Genomic DNA, 16020 nt, shown 5'->3' with positions numbered 1-16020 from the left:
GGAAGGCAACAAGGGTTTCTGGTCTAGCTTTGATGTACCTAACCGGGGTGTAGGGTGTGGTGATGTAATTACCTGTGACCCCTGGCTTGCCCAGGGCGTCACAGAAGTAGCGTCTCTGCTTACTTCTTATTGAAGATGTCCGCAAAGACCAATAAGCAGGTGGCAAAACAAGTCATTTCTCGTGACAGGACTGACCCTAATGAAGCACTTCTCCAGACCTCCAGTGCAAGACAGGCTCTTGCACTCGTAACCATGGCAGACCAGAACCAGGAGCAAAGAATGAGACACACCTGGTAGCATATAGAAGGTGATCTTCTATAAATGCAACATTCCTACCCAAAGCCCAGTAACTAATTGGATGGTCTCGGACAGAGTTCTCCCCTCAACGGACGATAACATCAAGGGACTATGTAGACATTGAACGTCAACTTAATACTGGTCCAGAATGGCCTGTTGCACAAAGTTTTTTGCGGAACCCGAATCCAGATAGGCTGACTCAGTGAACCGTGTGTTGCCACAGGAAACGGACACTAACAGATTCAGAAGCAGAGAGGAGTTGCTCTCGCCCAGGGAACATTGTGCAAAAGATCCTAAGCTTGGGAGTTTCCCTGCTTCTTGTGACAAAAGTAGCTTACACTTTCAGGACTGCCACAGTAGAATCACTTTCCTTTCGTGTGATGAAGTTCCTGGCAAAGTTTATCTTGTTTCATGTAGTCCCCCTGTATAGTTCGGGATAACTAACGGAAGATGAAAACTTCAGAACAATCAGATTCTGGAAGGTCGAAGCCAGAGGCATATTTCTCTTCTCTCGGATCACCTCTCTGGTGCGTTCCTGAAAGTTAAGGTCGATCTGGATTGCCATGGAAATTAGATCATCCAAGGAGGTGGGAATATCATGACTAGCTAGCTCATGATATTCCCACCTCCTTGGATGATCTAATTTCCATGGCAATCTGGTCAGACCTTCCCAGAAGGCTGCTACCATCGCCTTGTTATTTGTCACACTCCCAGTCCGACTGCGCCACTCACCACCCGTTGCTCCAAGCCCTGGGGTTCCCGCTCCCCGCCGAGCCCGCTCTCCTGCTACTCCGTCCATACCTTTTCCCAGTCGGTCCCGGCCCCACGCCGCTCACTCACTGCAGCCACCTGCGCCCCAGCGTCCTGCCTCTCCTCCTGTGGTCTCGGCTCTGACTTCCGGGTTGTGGCCCTCACACATGCACACTAGGGGGCATGCACGTGCACTCTCCTTGACTTAAAGGGCCAGCACAGCTGTCCGGAATATTACTAATAAGTAACCTTGGGTATTTAAGACTTGCTACTCCCCATGGCCAGTGCTTTTTCAATGTGTCCCTGTAGCTTGTCTCTTGTGCTAGTTGTTCAGGTCCCTCCATGCCTGTGCTTGGTGTTACTCTGTCTCTGCTTGCAGATCCTGAGTACCGATCTGAGCATACACTCCATCCTGATCCCAGTAACCTGAACCACTCTCCAGTTCTGGACTTCAGCCTGATCCTGTTAGCTTGCACTAGTATCTGGCTCCGAACCTCAGCCTGATCCTGGTTAACCTGGTTAACCTGGACCAGTCACCAATTTTGGACTTCAGCCTAATCCCTGTGACCTGCACCAGTCTCAGTTCTGGACTTCTGCCCGATTACGTTAACCTGTACCTGGTCCAGATCGGATCCTGCATTCAGTGACTCTTGCTGATCCCAGCTTCTGTGCATCTAGGCCCTCTGCGGTTAGGCCCAACAGTCCCTGTATAGGGGTTCGCTTGAGGCGTCGTTGCAGAGGACTCCAGTGCATGGTCCAGTGGGTCCATTCCCAGGACTATCCTTACATTATTCCAATCAAGTGCTGAGGCTGGGGTAAGGAAACAGACAGCATACTGGCCTTCTGTAAGACTACCCTGGCGCAATTAGGGATAGAGGATTTTGCAGAGGTGATGTGGCCCAACTGGTCAAAAACTTTGCGGAATGCCTCCAGAAAAGATCGCAGGTTAGAGACTTTAAGAGCCCCTCTCTCCCATGAAAGATTGAGCCATGCGAGAGCATCAAATCCCAAATGGGACTTTATATCCAAGGGGAATTGGTGAGCCAACAATTCAAAGTGCAGTGAGGACATAGCTTAGCCTCACCATCAAATCTTGGTAAAGCAGACAGACGCGGTCTAACACCTGGAGTTTGGTAGAAGGCTGTATATTTATGTGCCACCCCCGTGCCAGCAGCCGGCGCTGCTTGGATCTGGGCCTCCAGGGGTAGTGGCTCGAGGGTCTCCGGACCCGGGGGTCTTGCGGACACACCGAATAAAAGGGGGGACGTAGATGTACGGGCTAGGCCGTATTAAGTTTGTGACGCCACCCATGGTGTGTGGTGAGGTGGGACACCACTGCTGCAGTTGTGGGGCACCCAGGGGAGATATTGTGGCAGCTAGTTGTTAACCCCTCCGTGAGTAGGGATGGTGGCCCCGGGACCCGATGTCTCAGTGCAGGGTATAGCGACCGCAGGGAGTGTTTGTGTACTCACTGTTAATAAACCACACAAGTCTCTGGTAAACCAAGATGATGGTGGCTGGTGCCGTGGCCGGTTGCATTCGGGTCCCCCACCTGGCTGGTAGTCTTTATCCTCTTCTCTGCACTGCTTTGTGTAAGGTGGACTTCCTAGCGTTCAACTCAGGAGTCCGCTCCCGGCTGGATGTGGCCTAAGGAGCCGTGCTCGCAGACGCTGGTCCGTGGGATCTATGGGCCCTGGCAGTGACCTCCTATCCCTTTCGGTGGGCTGTTGACTTCTATGAGGGACTTTGGGTGGGACAGGACCTCTAGTCCTGGCTTTAATCAGTAAATTAACCAGTCCGCTTGGTTCCGGTTCTGGATTCAGGGTCCGAGTACCCCCCTTTGTGATACGGTTTCCGTGTCGGTCCCCCGTGTCGGTAACGGCGGGCTACAACCCTGTCCCGGTCCACCTCGGTTCTGCCTGTCTCCTGCCGACGGAGACCACCGTCTGCCTCCTAGCCAGTGGCACCAGGGCTCCTACCCTGGTACCGTTCAACTTGGGTTTTCCTGCTGGAGCTACACTTAACTCTAGCCCACACTTCTCTCCAAACTGAACTCTACCACAGATCTGACTTAACTGAACTTACTGTTTTCCCGCCCCGGGCTGTCTAGACCCCTGAGTGGGCACATCCCAACCGCCTGGTCATGTCCACTGGTGTGTCTGTTTGTCCCTAAGGGGGGGTGACTAGGGTTTGTGGTTGGCTGTGTGTTTCCTAGTGAGGGAAGGTGTTATGCGGGGGCCTAACTATGACTACCTGGTTTTGCCAGGGCGTCACATTTACAGCAGGCTGGAGAGGAGCAGGTGGAAGAGCATTCAGACGGATGTTTACTAACCGCAAGAAGGTCAAAATCTGATCTTGTTGCTCATTGGCAGGTCATTTCTACATCTCTATGCACACAGCGCTGTGAGCGAAGGGGAACTCGAGCCAGCAGGCTCCATGGCCTGAGCAGTCTGTCACTCTGGTGAGTGTGGACCCACTGTGCCACAGGGCTGGGCTTACCCTGGAGGGGCTTAGCTAAGTGACTACCTTATCTTCACTAGAGTCTATGATGATGAGGTTCGGCTTGTGCTGGAAACTAGCCACCCGGTACCACTCCAGGGTGAAGCCCCCGATTCTGCGGCAGCTGTCCCCAGGGGCCAGGAATTCAGGTACCAACTTAGGTGTCTGACTGAAGGGCAGGTACTGGTAGGACGGCTTTTATAGGCTGGATGGCAGATACAGGCAGGATGGCTAGTACAGGCTGGAACACAGGAGTAGGTCCACCGGACAGGTTCTGGAGCATAGGTTAAACAATACTGGGCTGATACTGCGAGGAGTGCATTCACTCACCCTGTTAACATGCTCCCAGGAGACCTGCGTGGTGTGTGCAGGGTCTGGTTGCAGAGAGACCTGGCAGGTGCCCGGAGCAGAAGCCGGAGGGCGGTTGGGGTGGTTAGAGTGTTAAGGCTGCTTTACACGGTACGACCGATTGTGCAATTTCACAATCGATCGTACCCGCCCCCGTCCTTTTTGCGGCACGGGCAAATCGCTGCCCGTGTCGCACAAAGTCAGTAACCCCCGTCACACATACTTACCTCTCGTGCGACCACGCTGTGGGCGGCGAAAGTCCACTTCCTGGAGTGGGAGGGACGTTCGGCGTCACAGCGACGTCACACGGCCGCCGGCCAATGGAAGTGGAGGGGTGGAGATGAGCGGGACGTATACATCCCGCCCACCTCCTTCCTTCACATAGCCGGCGGCGGCCGCGTGACGCAGGTGAGCTGCTGTTCATCGTTCCCGGGGTGTCACACGGAGCGACGTGTGCTACCCCGGAAACGATGAACAACTAAATTAAACTATATTATGGAACCTAGCGACCAGTACACGACTCACGATTTGTGAGCGATACTGCGTCGCTTGGAGGTGTCACACAGGCCGGCATCGCCAGCGATGCCGGATGTGCGTCACAAAAACCGTGACCCCCGACGATCTATCGCACGATAGATTGTCTGGTGTAAAGCAGCCTTTAGCGTCATTACACTTATTTTAGAGTACAGGATAAGTCTTGGGCTCCACATGTGATTTGCAAAACACGTGTGAAGCACCTACAACAGTGGGCAAATGGTGAAAGAAAAAGTTTAAACTTTGGTGTGCCAATATCATGGACAGACCCGTAAAACCACCATGATGATTGTTATTTTTGTGTTGTAAAGATTAAAGACTGTAATCGTTACAATAAAGCACATTGGGATTAGGAGGGATCTCCTCCTATACCAATCTGTTTTGTACTGTTAATGATTGTTGTTCGTATACCCTCTTTCACTTGTAAAGCGTCATGGAATAAATGGCGCTATAATAATAAATAATAATAATAATAATTAATTATCCTGATTTGGAATCAGCAAGACGACCTATTCCACATGGCAATGACATTCCCATACCAGTGTTTACCAGATGACAAGACCATCCACTGTCATACTCTGAAGAGAGGCAGGGATTGGAATTTGAGGCAGGTAGTAGCAGTGGAATTGAATTTGTAGGACGTTCTTCAAAGCCTCAACCATTAAGCGAAAAAGAACTCAATGACCTGATTTGAGACTTAAATTTGTCCAAGCAAGCATCCGACAATTATGAACAATTGGCGCAAGGTATACTCGGTAACTTCAGAAATTTGGAAGTTAATATATGCATAAAGATGCATTATCTCCATAGCTATTTAAATTTATGTCCAGATAACCTTGGAAACTTCAGCGAGGAACAAAACAAGAGGAGTACTGATGCGGAGTCTGAAATAGCTAAGGCTCAAGGTGATGCACCGTCTGGGGTTACAGTGAAGAAGTCATTTGATTCCCTGATTCTTCTTCTAAAGGTTCTGGGAAAGCATCATGATTCTGTTCTGACCGGTCACCCTATGGTTAAGGGTACTATTGATCTCATTGCATTGCTTTTGGTGGCCCAGAAGCGGGAGGGATGTGGTAACCTATGTATATACGTGTGCCACTTGTGCGTGCGCGAAGACATCTCACTCCTGTCCATCAGGATGTTTGCAGCCTTTGAGTGTTCCTAGCGACCCTTGGACAGACATTTCTATGGATTTTATAATGGATTTTCCCTCCTCTGCAAGTAATATTTTGGTGGCGGTTGCTTCTGATAATCAGGAAGAGTGGTCCTTGTTCCTTCCTCTCGCTGAATTTGCCATTAATAATCATCACCATGAATCTTCTGGGGTATCTCTTTTTTTGCTTGTTTATGATCGACATCCCTGGTTATGCAAGTTTCAGGAGCAGCACTCTTCAGGGGTACCTGACGGGGACCGATTTCGCTCATCATTATCATCTACATGGCAGAAAGTTCAGCAGCATTTGCGTGACATGGGTTCTAAGTATACTCTTGCGGCTGACTGTAGACATGTGCCTGGTCTGAACCTGTGTGGGTGATCTGGTGTGATTATTTACTAAAAACATTATGCTTAAAAGGAATTTGTCACCAGGTTTTTACCACCCCATCTGACAGCACAATGTAGAGACAGATACCCCGATTCCATTGTTGTATCACTTACTGGGCTGCTTGTTGTCATTTTGATAAAATCACTGTTTTCTTTTCTGAACATTTAGTAGTTATGTGCATGTGGAGTTGTATAACCCACTCATACTAATGATTTGAAGCTTTCTGCTCATATACAGTGTACACAGAAAGTTGCCATTCAGTGGTGGGGCGGGTTATACAGACCTCATGAATATGCTGGACTGCCTGGCAGCAGGCCTAGTAGTCCTCTAATGATAATTTCCTGCTGATTAAATCAGTAATTTTATCAAAACAACATGAAACAGCCCAGTAAAGGACACCGCTGAAAACAGGATCTTCGTCTCTACATTATGCTGCTCTCAGATTACGTGTCACAAACCTGGTGACAGATTCCCTTTAAGGTACCTTCATTAAAGTTAGGACCTTAATTACACCGGTCATTAATCCTGCTGTTTTCCGTCTGGCATTACCGGCATTTTAAATAATCCATAATGTATTCCAAAGATCTTGTTAAAGAGATATGTGGGTTCAGGAAGCCCTCTTCCCTTACTTCCACCTCCAGTCTTAGTCAATGGGTCTTTAGAACTTCAGGAGTCCAAGATTTTTAATTCTTGTTTTGTTTGCCGTTCATTACAGTATTTGGTTCATAGGTGGGCTTATGATCCTGAGGAGAGGATTTGGATATCAGCCTCAGATATCCATGCTGAGCTCCTGGTTCATAGGTAGCCTGGCTAGCAAGAGGTAATGTCTGCTAGTCTGCCTGTTAGGCTCCTTTGATCACATGTAGGGAATAGAATCACATCTTCTCTCCTACTATTTATGCTGGCTGAATCCTTACACCCATGCCAGCTATAGTTTCCTAGTTGGTTTAGTGAGATGTGGAATTCTAGACTATCTGGTGGACATTATACTTATTGCTTTGTGCGGTAATGGAGTTTACCCCTGTTGTCTTTTGTAGCTTCATTACTGCTCGTTTTCCTCCTGAATTTCTTATTGTTTAATCCTGTGTGTGCGCAGAGTGTCAGAGTTTTGATTTACCCAGTCTATCTTTATCTGTGCTTAACATCAAGCTCCTGTCCTGTCCTTCCCTAGTGGAAGGTGGAGTAACAGATTAGATTCGGTTAGGAGCAGGGCCATTAGGAGTATCACTGAGATTATAGATAACAGAGAAGAGTGGAGAGGGGTGATTAATTGCCGCACCAAAAATTGGCTCGGCAATTAATCACCCCTCTCCACTCTTCTCTGTTATCTGCCGTTTGGGTGGCTGCAGCCGTGATCAAGTTGTATACGCGAGTAAAGTAGTTGTGACTGTCACAACTATATCTGGTGAGTAAGATTACTCCCCCCTCCTCACCCCGCATATATTGGGGTAATACCCTATCTGCGCTTTCTTTCCACAGTTTTTTTCCTGACTGAGATTATAGATAGCATAGGGCCCCCTAGTGTGAGGGACAGCCTAGGGTCTCCTATCCCTCAGTATCCATCAGTCACTTTTTATTTAATTAATAAACTATTAAATATCTCAAAAATCTGAGCTAGTCTGGCAAAATCAAAGTCATATTCGTAATCAGCACCAGAAACGTAATATAAAACCTTTCAGACATTGTTGGCACCAAATTCATTGTATACCAGTGTTATGGGTGACATTAAAGGTGGCAAAAATTCTGAAATGAACTTGATAATTTTTTTTTTACATGAGAAAAACTTGGGGTGTGTAGTAGAGATGAGCGAAACTGACTTTACAAAACATAGTTTGGAGTTCGAGTGTTTTACGTATGTAGACCAGTAGCGCGAGCATCGCTGTGGTCGGGTATGCTAGGTGCTCATCCCAGTTCGAGCTGCTACCAGTGTTTGAACGGCACACACTGGGGGTAACAACAGCGTAGTCGGATGTAGTGTGCAACAACAAAAAAATGGAAAAACCCTGCCAACTATCTCCCGAAAGAGTTCTGTTTATGGCTGGCTGCATGTGAGCAGAGATTCGAACTTCCGCTGGGGTTCTGTTATGAGGATACATTGACGGAGAGTGGTCCCTCTTATTTCTGGTGTCAGGATCTCACAATGCAGGGCTTCATACAAACTTGCTCAGGTTAATACTGCTAGCTGTGCAGATTCTCCTTTATCCAGCGCTGCTAGGGTTAATTACATCCTCTGGTCTCCTGAACTCTGAATGAAAGCTATAGCCATATGTTCTCTATTGCTAATTAGCTCTGCTATAAAGACTTCCTTTTTAGCTCGGGTAATTGCTGGTGATAGTTTCTGCTTTGCTTGCCTCTAGAAGGAACCTGTGAGCTGTGGACCAGGAAGCCATTCAGAGAAAGTTTGCTGTGTGAAATCTCTGGTCCATTCCTCATTATTACCTCTTGTTTTTTGGAGTGATTTGTATGATTACTGTTTATTTTACCCTTGTCTGTTTAATCCTCTCTGTGTCTTTAACCTAGAGCAGGACTAGTGTTCCCACTGCCCTGTGCACTATATAGGGCTGAGACCAGGTAAAGACAGGGATAGGCACATGATCGGTGATGGGGTAAAAGAACCCGTATAGGGACTGCTTGGATCAATCTCAGGTGAGTTTAGGAGGTGGCTCTGCTCCCCTTTCCCTAGCGCCAGAGCCCACCGTTGTATCATGTACCCTGTGTGTTGCGGCGCATGCCGGGGGTTCCCGTGTACCTGGCGGAATCCCGGTAGTCAATGCATGACAGGCGCACATCAAGTCCGAATCCTTGGAAGTTTGGTTCGGCTGCACCTGCCGAACCGAAGTTCCACGGGTTTACTCATCTCTAGTGTGTAGACTTTTATATCCACTTCTCACATTATATATATAATGTGAGAAGTAACTTAAACAGAGACCCTCCTGTATATTTCTCTTCACGTTCCATTATTGAAAATTAATGTTTAGAGTCGAGTAATGAACTCACTGGGAAGTCACGCGAAAGGAAAAAAACCTATATTTCAAAACAAAATCCAATCTTTAACAGTTTGTAGTTTAGTATTGCAGATTTTGTTAGAAAAAAAAGTTACAACCACATCAAGAACATGTATTTGCAATCTGAAAGTGAAGATCCTATTTCTGTCATTTAATCAACCACCTTGAGAAGAAAATGCTGTTCAATGGTCTTTAGAGATCTGAGTTGAGCAGTCATATCACTGTGGCTGCAGTGCTCAAATCGCAGTAATTATACAGTTCAGCGTTTTCATACATGATAGGATTAGATACAGCGAACTGTATCACATTTTATAGGATTCAATATATGGACTGAATCTCACATAAGATTAGATACACAGATTGTATCTCATATGATAGTTGTAAATTCACAGCACAGGAATCACACGATAGGCTTAGACACATGGCTCTACAATCTGTATCTCACAATATAGGATTAGATACATGGTTCAGCGAAATGTACTAGACGCATGGACTGTGAGTTGATGTTCAGTTTTTTCCTCTTTCTTTTTCCTGCACTCTGCAAACTGAGCTCTTCTATGTCAGTGTAAAGCCTTATTCAGATGTTTGTAATAAATACATGGATGTCTGAATGAGGCTTTACACTAACATAGCAGGGTTCAGTCACTGCTCAGAGCACAGAAACAAGGCTGTTGTATTTAGCAACAATATGAAATGCACTGTAAGATTCAGCAACCCCATCATAAAGGTGGAGGCAGCAGAGGTGCAAAATAATAACCCACCAGCCATTCTTTGAGTGGGCTATTGCCCAGTATTATAAATGCACATGGATAAGTCCTGTGTAAGGTGCCATTCATACAGATAAGTGTAGTGCACAGTGACTGGCCTACAGCCTTTTTAGCGACCTCTACTGTTACAAGGGCATCTCAATAAATTAGAATATCCTCAAAAAGTTAATTTATTTCAGTAATTCAATAAAAAAAAGGTGAAACACATATATTACATAGAGTCATTACACACAGAGTGATTTTTTTCAAGTGTTTATTTCTATTAATGTTGATGATTATGGCTTACAGCCAATGAAAACCAAAAAGTCATTATCTCAGAAAATGAGAATAATTACTACAAAACACATGCAAAGGTTTCCTAAGCGTTTAAAATGGTCTCTTAGTCTGGTTCTGTAGGCTACACAATCATGGGGAAGACTGCTGACTTCACAAATGTTCAGAAGGCAGTCATTTACACACTCCACAAGGAGGGTAAGCCAGAAAATTTATTGAGATGCACTTATATATCAGGCGGGCTGACCAGCCCTATATAACTGCACCCCAAGCTATGGCTAGAGGTAAGAAATCTTCAGACTCGAGGCTTGGAAACTGACGTAAAAATCCTCGTGGTATTGCATCGCGCTGTGCTTGTGTCTGAGTGATTACCTGCTTTGTGTGCGCTGCTTGAAATGTTTTTTCGTCGCAAATTAGGCTTTAATTTAGCGTTCTGAGATGTTTTTTTCACGGAGAATTAATAAAAAAAAAACAAAACACCACCCACCTCTGGAAATGTTTTGCTTTAGGCCCATAGCAACACACTTCCGGAGGTGGGCAGTGGTTTTTTTTTATATTTTTATGGCTTCTCCCCTGTGTGAATTCTCTGATGTATATACAAGTAAAATATATCTTTGTACCGTGTTAGCCAGTAGAGATAAAAACATTGTTTAAAAGAACTGAGAGTCCTCAGTGGTTGATACCTTTTAATGGCTAACTGAAAAGATGGTAATAATTGCAAGCTTTCGAGACTACTCAGGTCTCTTCATCAGGCATGGTATAACACAAAATCTGAAGAGTCACATATTTATACACAACAGGACTTAGAATAGTGCAGTAAAAAAAAACAAAAAACAAGTTATATAAAACAGAAAAAAACAAACCAAAAAACAAGTTATATAAAACAGAAAATTCTGTTTTATATAACTTGTTTTTTGGTTTTTTTTTACTGCACTATTCTAAGTCCTGTTGTGTATAAATATGTGACTCTTCAGATTTTGTGTTATACCATGCCTGATGAAGAGACCTGAGTAGTCTCGAAAGCTTGCAATTATTACCATCTTTTCAGTTAGCCATTAAAAGGTATCAACCACTGAGGACTCTCAGTTCTTTTAAACAATGTTTTTATCTGATGTATATAAAGATTTGATTTAAATGCAAAACTTTTCCCGCAGTCTGAACATGAATATGGCTTTTCCCCTGTATGAGTTCTCTGATGTGCAGCAAGATTTGATTTATTTGCAAAACATCTACCACATTCTGAACATGAATATGGCTTTTCCCCTGTGTGAGTTCTCTGATGTGTAAAAAGATTTGATTTACTTGGAAAACTTTTCCCACATTCTGGACATGAAAATGAATTTTTCAGTGTGTGACTTCTTTCATCACTATCAACAGTTGATTTAGTGGTAAAAAATGTGACTTTTCTTTTGAGTGAGTTTTCTCATGGCTATTACATGATGATTTAGTATTAAATTTTTTCCCACACTCTGAACATGAAAATGGCTTCTCCCCTGTGTGAATTCTCTGATGTTGAACAAGACCTGATTTCTGTGAAAAACATTTCCCACATTCTGAACATGAAAACTCCCCTGTGTGAATTCTCTGATGTTTAACAAGAGCTGATTTCACTGCATAACATTTCCCACATTCTGAACATGAAAATGGCTTCTCCCCAGTGTGAATTCTCTGATGATATACAAGACCTGATTTATCTGCAAAATATTTCCCACATGCTGAACATGAAAATGGCTTCTCCCCAGTGTGAATTCTCTGATGTTTTACAAGACCTGATTTATCTGCAAAATATTTCCCACATGCTGAACATGAAAATGGCTTCTCCCCAGTGTGAATTCTCTGATGTTTTACAAGACCTGATTTCTGTGAAAAACATTTCCCACATCCTGAACATGAAAATGGCTTCTCCCCTGTGTGAATTCTCTGATGGGTTACAAAAGCTGATTTACCTACACAACATTTCCCACATTCTGAACATGAAAATGGCTTTTTCCCTCTGTGAATTCTGTGATGGTTTACAAGAGCGGATTTCTTCATAAAACATTTCCCACATTCTGAACATGAAAATGTCTTCTTTCTAGCCTGTGACGAATCAGAAGATAGGACCTGTTTAATAGAATCAGATGATAGATCTTTGCTGTGAAGTACCGAGGATACAGCTGGGATAATGCACTGTTCTTCATATGTGTCTTCTGTCACACAAAGATCATATGATTGAAAGTCTGAAGATGCCATAAGTCCATCTGATCTCCTAATACATTGGTCTGCTAAAAAAAAAATATAATTTTTTTTAATAACATAACCTCGGAAATATTTTTTTAACTACAGGGTGGGCCATTTATATGGATACACCTAAATAAAATGGGAATGGTTGGTGATCTAAACTTCCTGTTTGTGGCTCATTAATATATGGGAGGAGGGAAACTTTTCAAGATGGGTGGTGACCATGGTGGCCATTTTGAAGTCGGCCATTTTGGATCCAACTTTATTTTTTCAATGGGAAGAGGGTCATGTACCACATCAAACTTATTGAGAATTTCACAAACAATGGTGTGCTTGGTTTTAACATAACTTTATTCATTCATTAGTTATTTACAAGTTTCTCTTTGTTTACAGCCATTGACATGTCGCAGAGGCTAACATTTCAGAAGCGGATAGAAATTGTTTTGATGTCTCTTGAATGCAGTACCCGGGTCATTGCAGCATACCACCATCAGCAAACCATGAGGCTGCAGGAGAAGTGCTGTCAGGAGTCATTGCTCGACTCCAGATGAAACACCCTCACTCGCTTACTGTAATCTCTGGGGATTTTAATCGGGCTAAAATTTCAACTGCTTTACCTAAATTCTATCAATTTGTTAAATGTACAACACGTGACAAAATTATTTTGGATTTACTTTATGCTAATGTCAAGAATGCTTATTCATCGTCTGCCCTGCTGCCCTTGGGGAAATCCGATCACAATCTTATACTATTTTCACCAGTCTACCAACCTGTTGTTAGTAAACAGCCTGCTACAATTAAAACAATTAGAATGTGGAATCCAACAAATGAACAGGTTTTACAGGATTGCTTTCATCTTACAGACTGGGATGTGTTGCTTGGGACAATGGACGAGTATACAAATGTTAATGAAGTGGTTGGTAGAGTGACTGACTACATTAACTTCTGCTTTGATATGTTGGTGCCTGTTAAAAAGATTAGGTGTTTTGCAAATAACAAGCAATTGATAACAAAAGAATTGAAGCATTTGCTCAACAGGAAAAAAAGGCATTTAAATTAGGCGACAAAGAGGAAATTAAAATGATACAGCATGAATTGAAGTATAAAATAAAGAAGGCCCAGGAAGTCTTCAGAATTAAACTTGAAAAGAAACTGTCCCACAATAATTCCAGGGAGGTTTGGTCAGGAATGAAATTACTGACTGGGCTTAAGGTGAGGTCTGAGCATGGGGGAGGAGAACTGGACAAGGCTAATGAGATGAATGAGTATTTCAATAGATTTAGCAATACATGTGTAACGCCAACTGACAGAGGATGTGAATCTGGTGCAAATTCTGTAACATTGATATTGGAGGATGAGCAGACTAATTTCAGAGTCTCCGAAAATGATGTGAGGAGGCAGTTTAAGTCACTTAACATTGGTAAAGCTGCAGGGCCAGATGGACTCAGTCCACGTGTCCTTAAAGTGTGTGCAGACCAGCTGTGTACGGTCTTTACACACCTATTTAATGGAAGTCTACAAACACAGAGGGTACCAGTGATATGGAAAACCTCCTGTTTGGTTCCGGTACCCAAGACTACTTCTCCCCTGCAACCCTAAATGACTATCGTCCTGTAGCCTTAACATCTCATGCTATGAAGGCCTTGGAAAGATTAGTGCTTGCTCACTTGAGTCCGAGGGTGAGGGCTTTTATTGATCCCCTACAGTTTACTTACCGGCATAGATTGGGGGTGGACAATGCTATTCTTTCTCTGTTACATACTGTACATTCATTTTTGGAGAATGACGGAACCACTGTGCAAGCGATGTTCTTCGATTTCTCGAGTGCATGTAACACCCTGCAGCCACTTTTACTACACAAAAAGATGACTGATATGAAGATAAAGGAGGGGATGAGTAATTGGATAACTGACTACCTATCAGATCGGCCACAGTTTGTACAGATGGGAGCAGTTGTGTCTAGCAGATTATTGAGCAGTGTAGATGCCCCTCAGGGAACTGTGCTAGCACCCTTTCTATTCACACTTTATACATCAGACTTTCAGTATAAATCTGATTTTTACCACCTTCAAAAATTCTCGGATGACTCCGTGGTTGTGGGATGTATTAGGGGGGACCAGGGGGATGAGGAATATAGAAGGGTGGTGTCGAATTTTGTGGATTGGTGCCATGGTAGCTATCTACAACTAAATGTTAAGAAAACTAAGGAGTTGGTGGCCAACTATAGTAGGAGAAAGATGGAATATTTACCGATCACTATTGCTGGTAAGGAGGTAGAGCAGGTGGATAGTTACAAATATTTGGGGGTCCACCTGGATAGCAAACTGGACTGGAGATGCCACTCAGAGATGGTCTACAAGAAGGGGATGAGCAGATTGTATTTCCTAAGGAAACTGAGGTCTTTTAATGTGTGCAGCAAAATGTTAGAAATGTTCTACCAGTCTGTAGTGGCAAGTGCCATCTTTTTTGCACTCATATGCTGGCGTAGTAGTGTGCGGGTCTCTGATGCTAATAAGCTGAATAAGCTTATCAAGAAGGCAAGCTTTGCTGTTGGCTGCAATCTGGACTCTTTTGAGGAGGTAGTGGAGAGAAGAACTCTGAAAAAGTGTATGGCTATTATGAGTAATAATGCACATCCATTATATGAGCTATTCATGAGACAGAAGAGCACCTTCAGTAACCGGCTAATCCTTCTGAGGTGTAAGAAGGAAAAATATAGGAAATCATTTGTGCCAACTGCTATGGGAGTGTACAACAATAACATTAGTGTTAAATCATCAAGGTGAATGTCTACTTTATTTCTTCTACTTTCAGTTCACCCGCTGTGTATGACCTAATCTAATGTATAATGTTCTTCTGTCAACTCTACTGTCTTGTCAATTAAGTAATTCATGTTATGATTTAAATTGTGCTGCTGTGATACCATAATTTCAAACGGGATCAATAAAGTGTATCGTATCGTATTTCAATGCAAGACACCCTTCGAGACCACTAATCTCCTATACTACAGTTAGCAAACTGCTTGTCAAATATTGTGAAACAGGTTCAGTGTTGGATTTGCCACAATGTACATGCAAGAAAACTGTCACTAAGGCCCTATACGCACTAGAAAATGGAATTTGCTTAAGAAAATTCCGCACCCTCTGAAAGATTACCGCACCTGCGACAAAAAAAACGCAGCAAACCGCAGTTGAAAACCGCATGCGGTTTTACCACGGTAGTGCCGCGGTTTTTCCACGGGTTGGTACATGTGTTTTTATGCATTCAATGCAATAAAGCACATTGAAAAAAAAATGTGTTGTCATTTCCTTCTGATAGATAGATAATAGAGGGATAGATAGATAGATATTATAGCTTTATTTATGATGTTTGTGTTTTTCCTCCCACGGTATTTCTCATACAGCATTGACCCTGCGGGACCTTGGGTGAGAAAGGGGGCTTTTTTGTGTTTTATTTCAAATAAAGGATTTTTTGGTGTGTGTGTTTATTTACTTTACTTACAGGTTAATCATGGGGGGTGTCTCATAGATGCCTGCCATGATTAACCTGAAACTTAGTGGCAGCTATGGGCTGCCATTAACGTCTTATTACCCCGATTGCCACCGCATTACGGAAATCGGGAAGAGCCGGCAACACGCCTAGACTGTCTCATAATTGATGCGACATTCTCGAGCAGCTGCAGGCTGATATTTTTGGCTGCGGGAGGGGGGGCAATAATGTCCCTCACCCTCCCCAACCTAAGAATACTGGGCCGCCGCTGTGTGCTTACCTTTGCTGGACGGG

General features: G+C 44.0%; 1 protein-coding gene across 1 annotated transcript in view; it reads right to left on the bottom strand.

The window, feature by feature from the left end:
- LOC142313009 (uncharacterized) overlaps window positions 1–16020 on the bottom strand; it is a 289249-nt gene that overhangs the window by 260845 nt on the left and 12384 nt on the right. The window contains exon 4 of the mRNA XM_075351996.1: window positions 11366–12281. Coding sequence (XP_075208111.1) covers window positions 11366–12281 — 916 coding nt within the window. The remainder of the gene's footprint in view (window positions 1–11365; window positions 12282–16020) is intronic.

Source organism: Anomaloglossus baeobatrachus, chromosome 5, assembly GCF_048569485.1.
Source record: "Anomaloglossus baeobatrachus isolate aAnoBae1 chromosome 5, aAnoBae1.hap1, whole genome shotgun sequence".
NCBI classification, from domain to species: Eukaryota; Metazoa; Chordata; class Amphibia; order Anura; family Aromobatidae; genus Anomaloglossus; species Anomaloglossus baeobatrachus.
The sequence above is the reverse complement of the archived record's forward strand: the minus strand, read 5'-3'. Positions and strand labels throughout refer to the sequence as shown.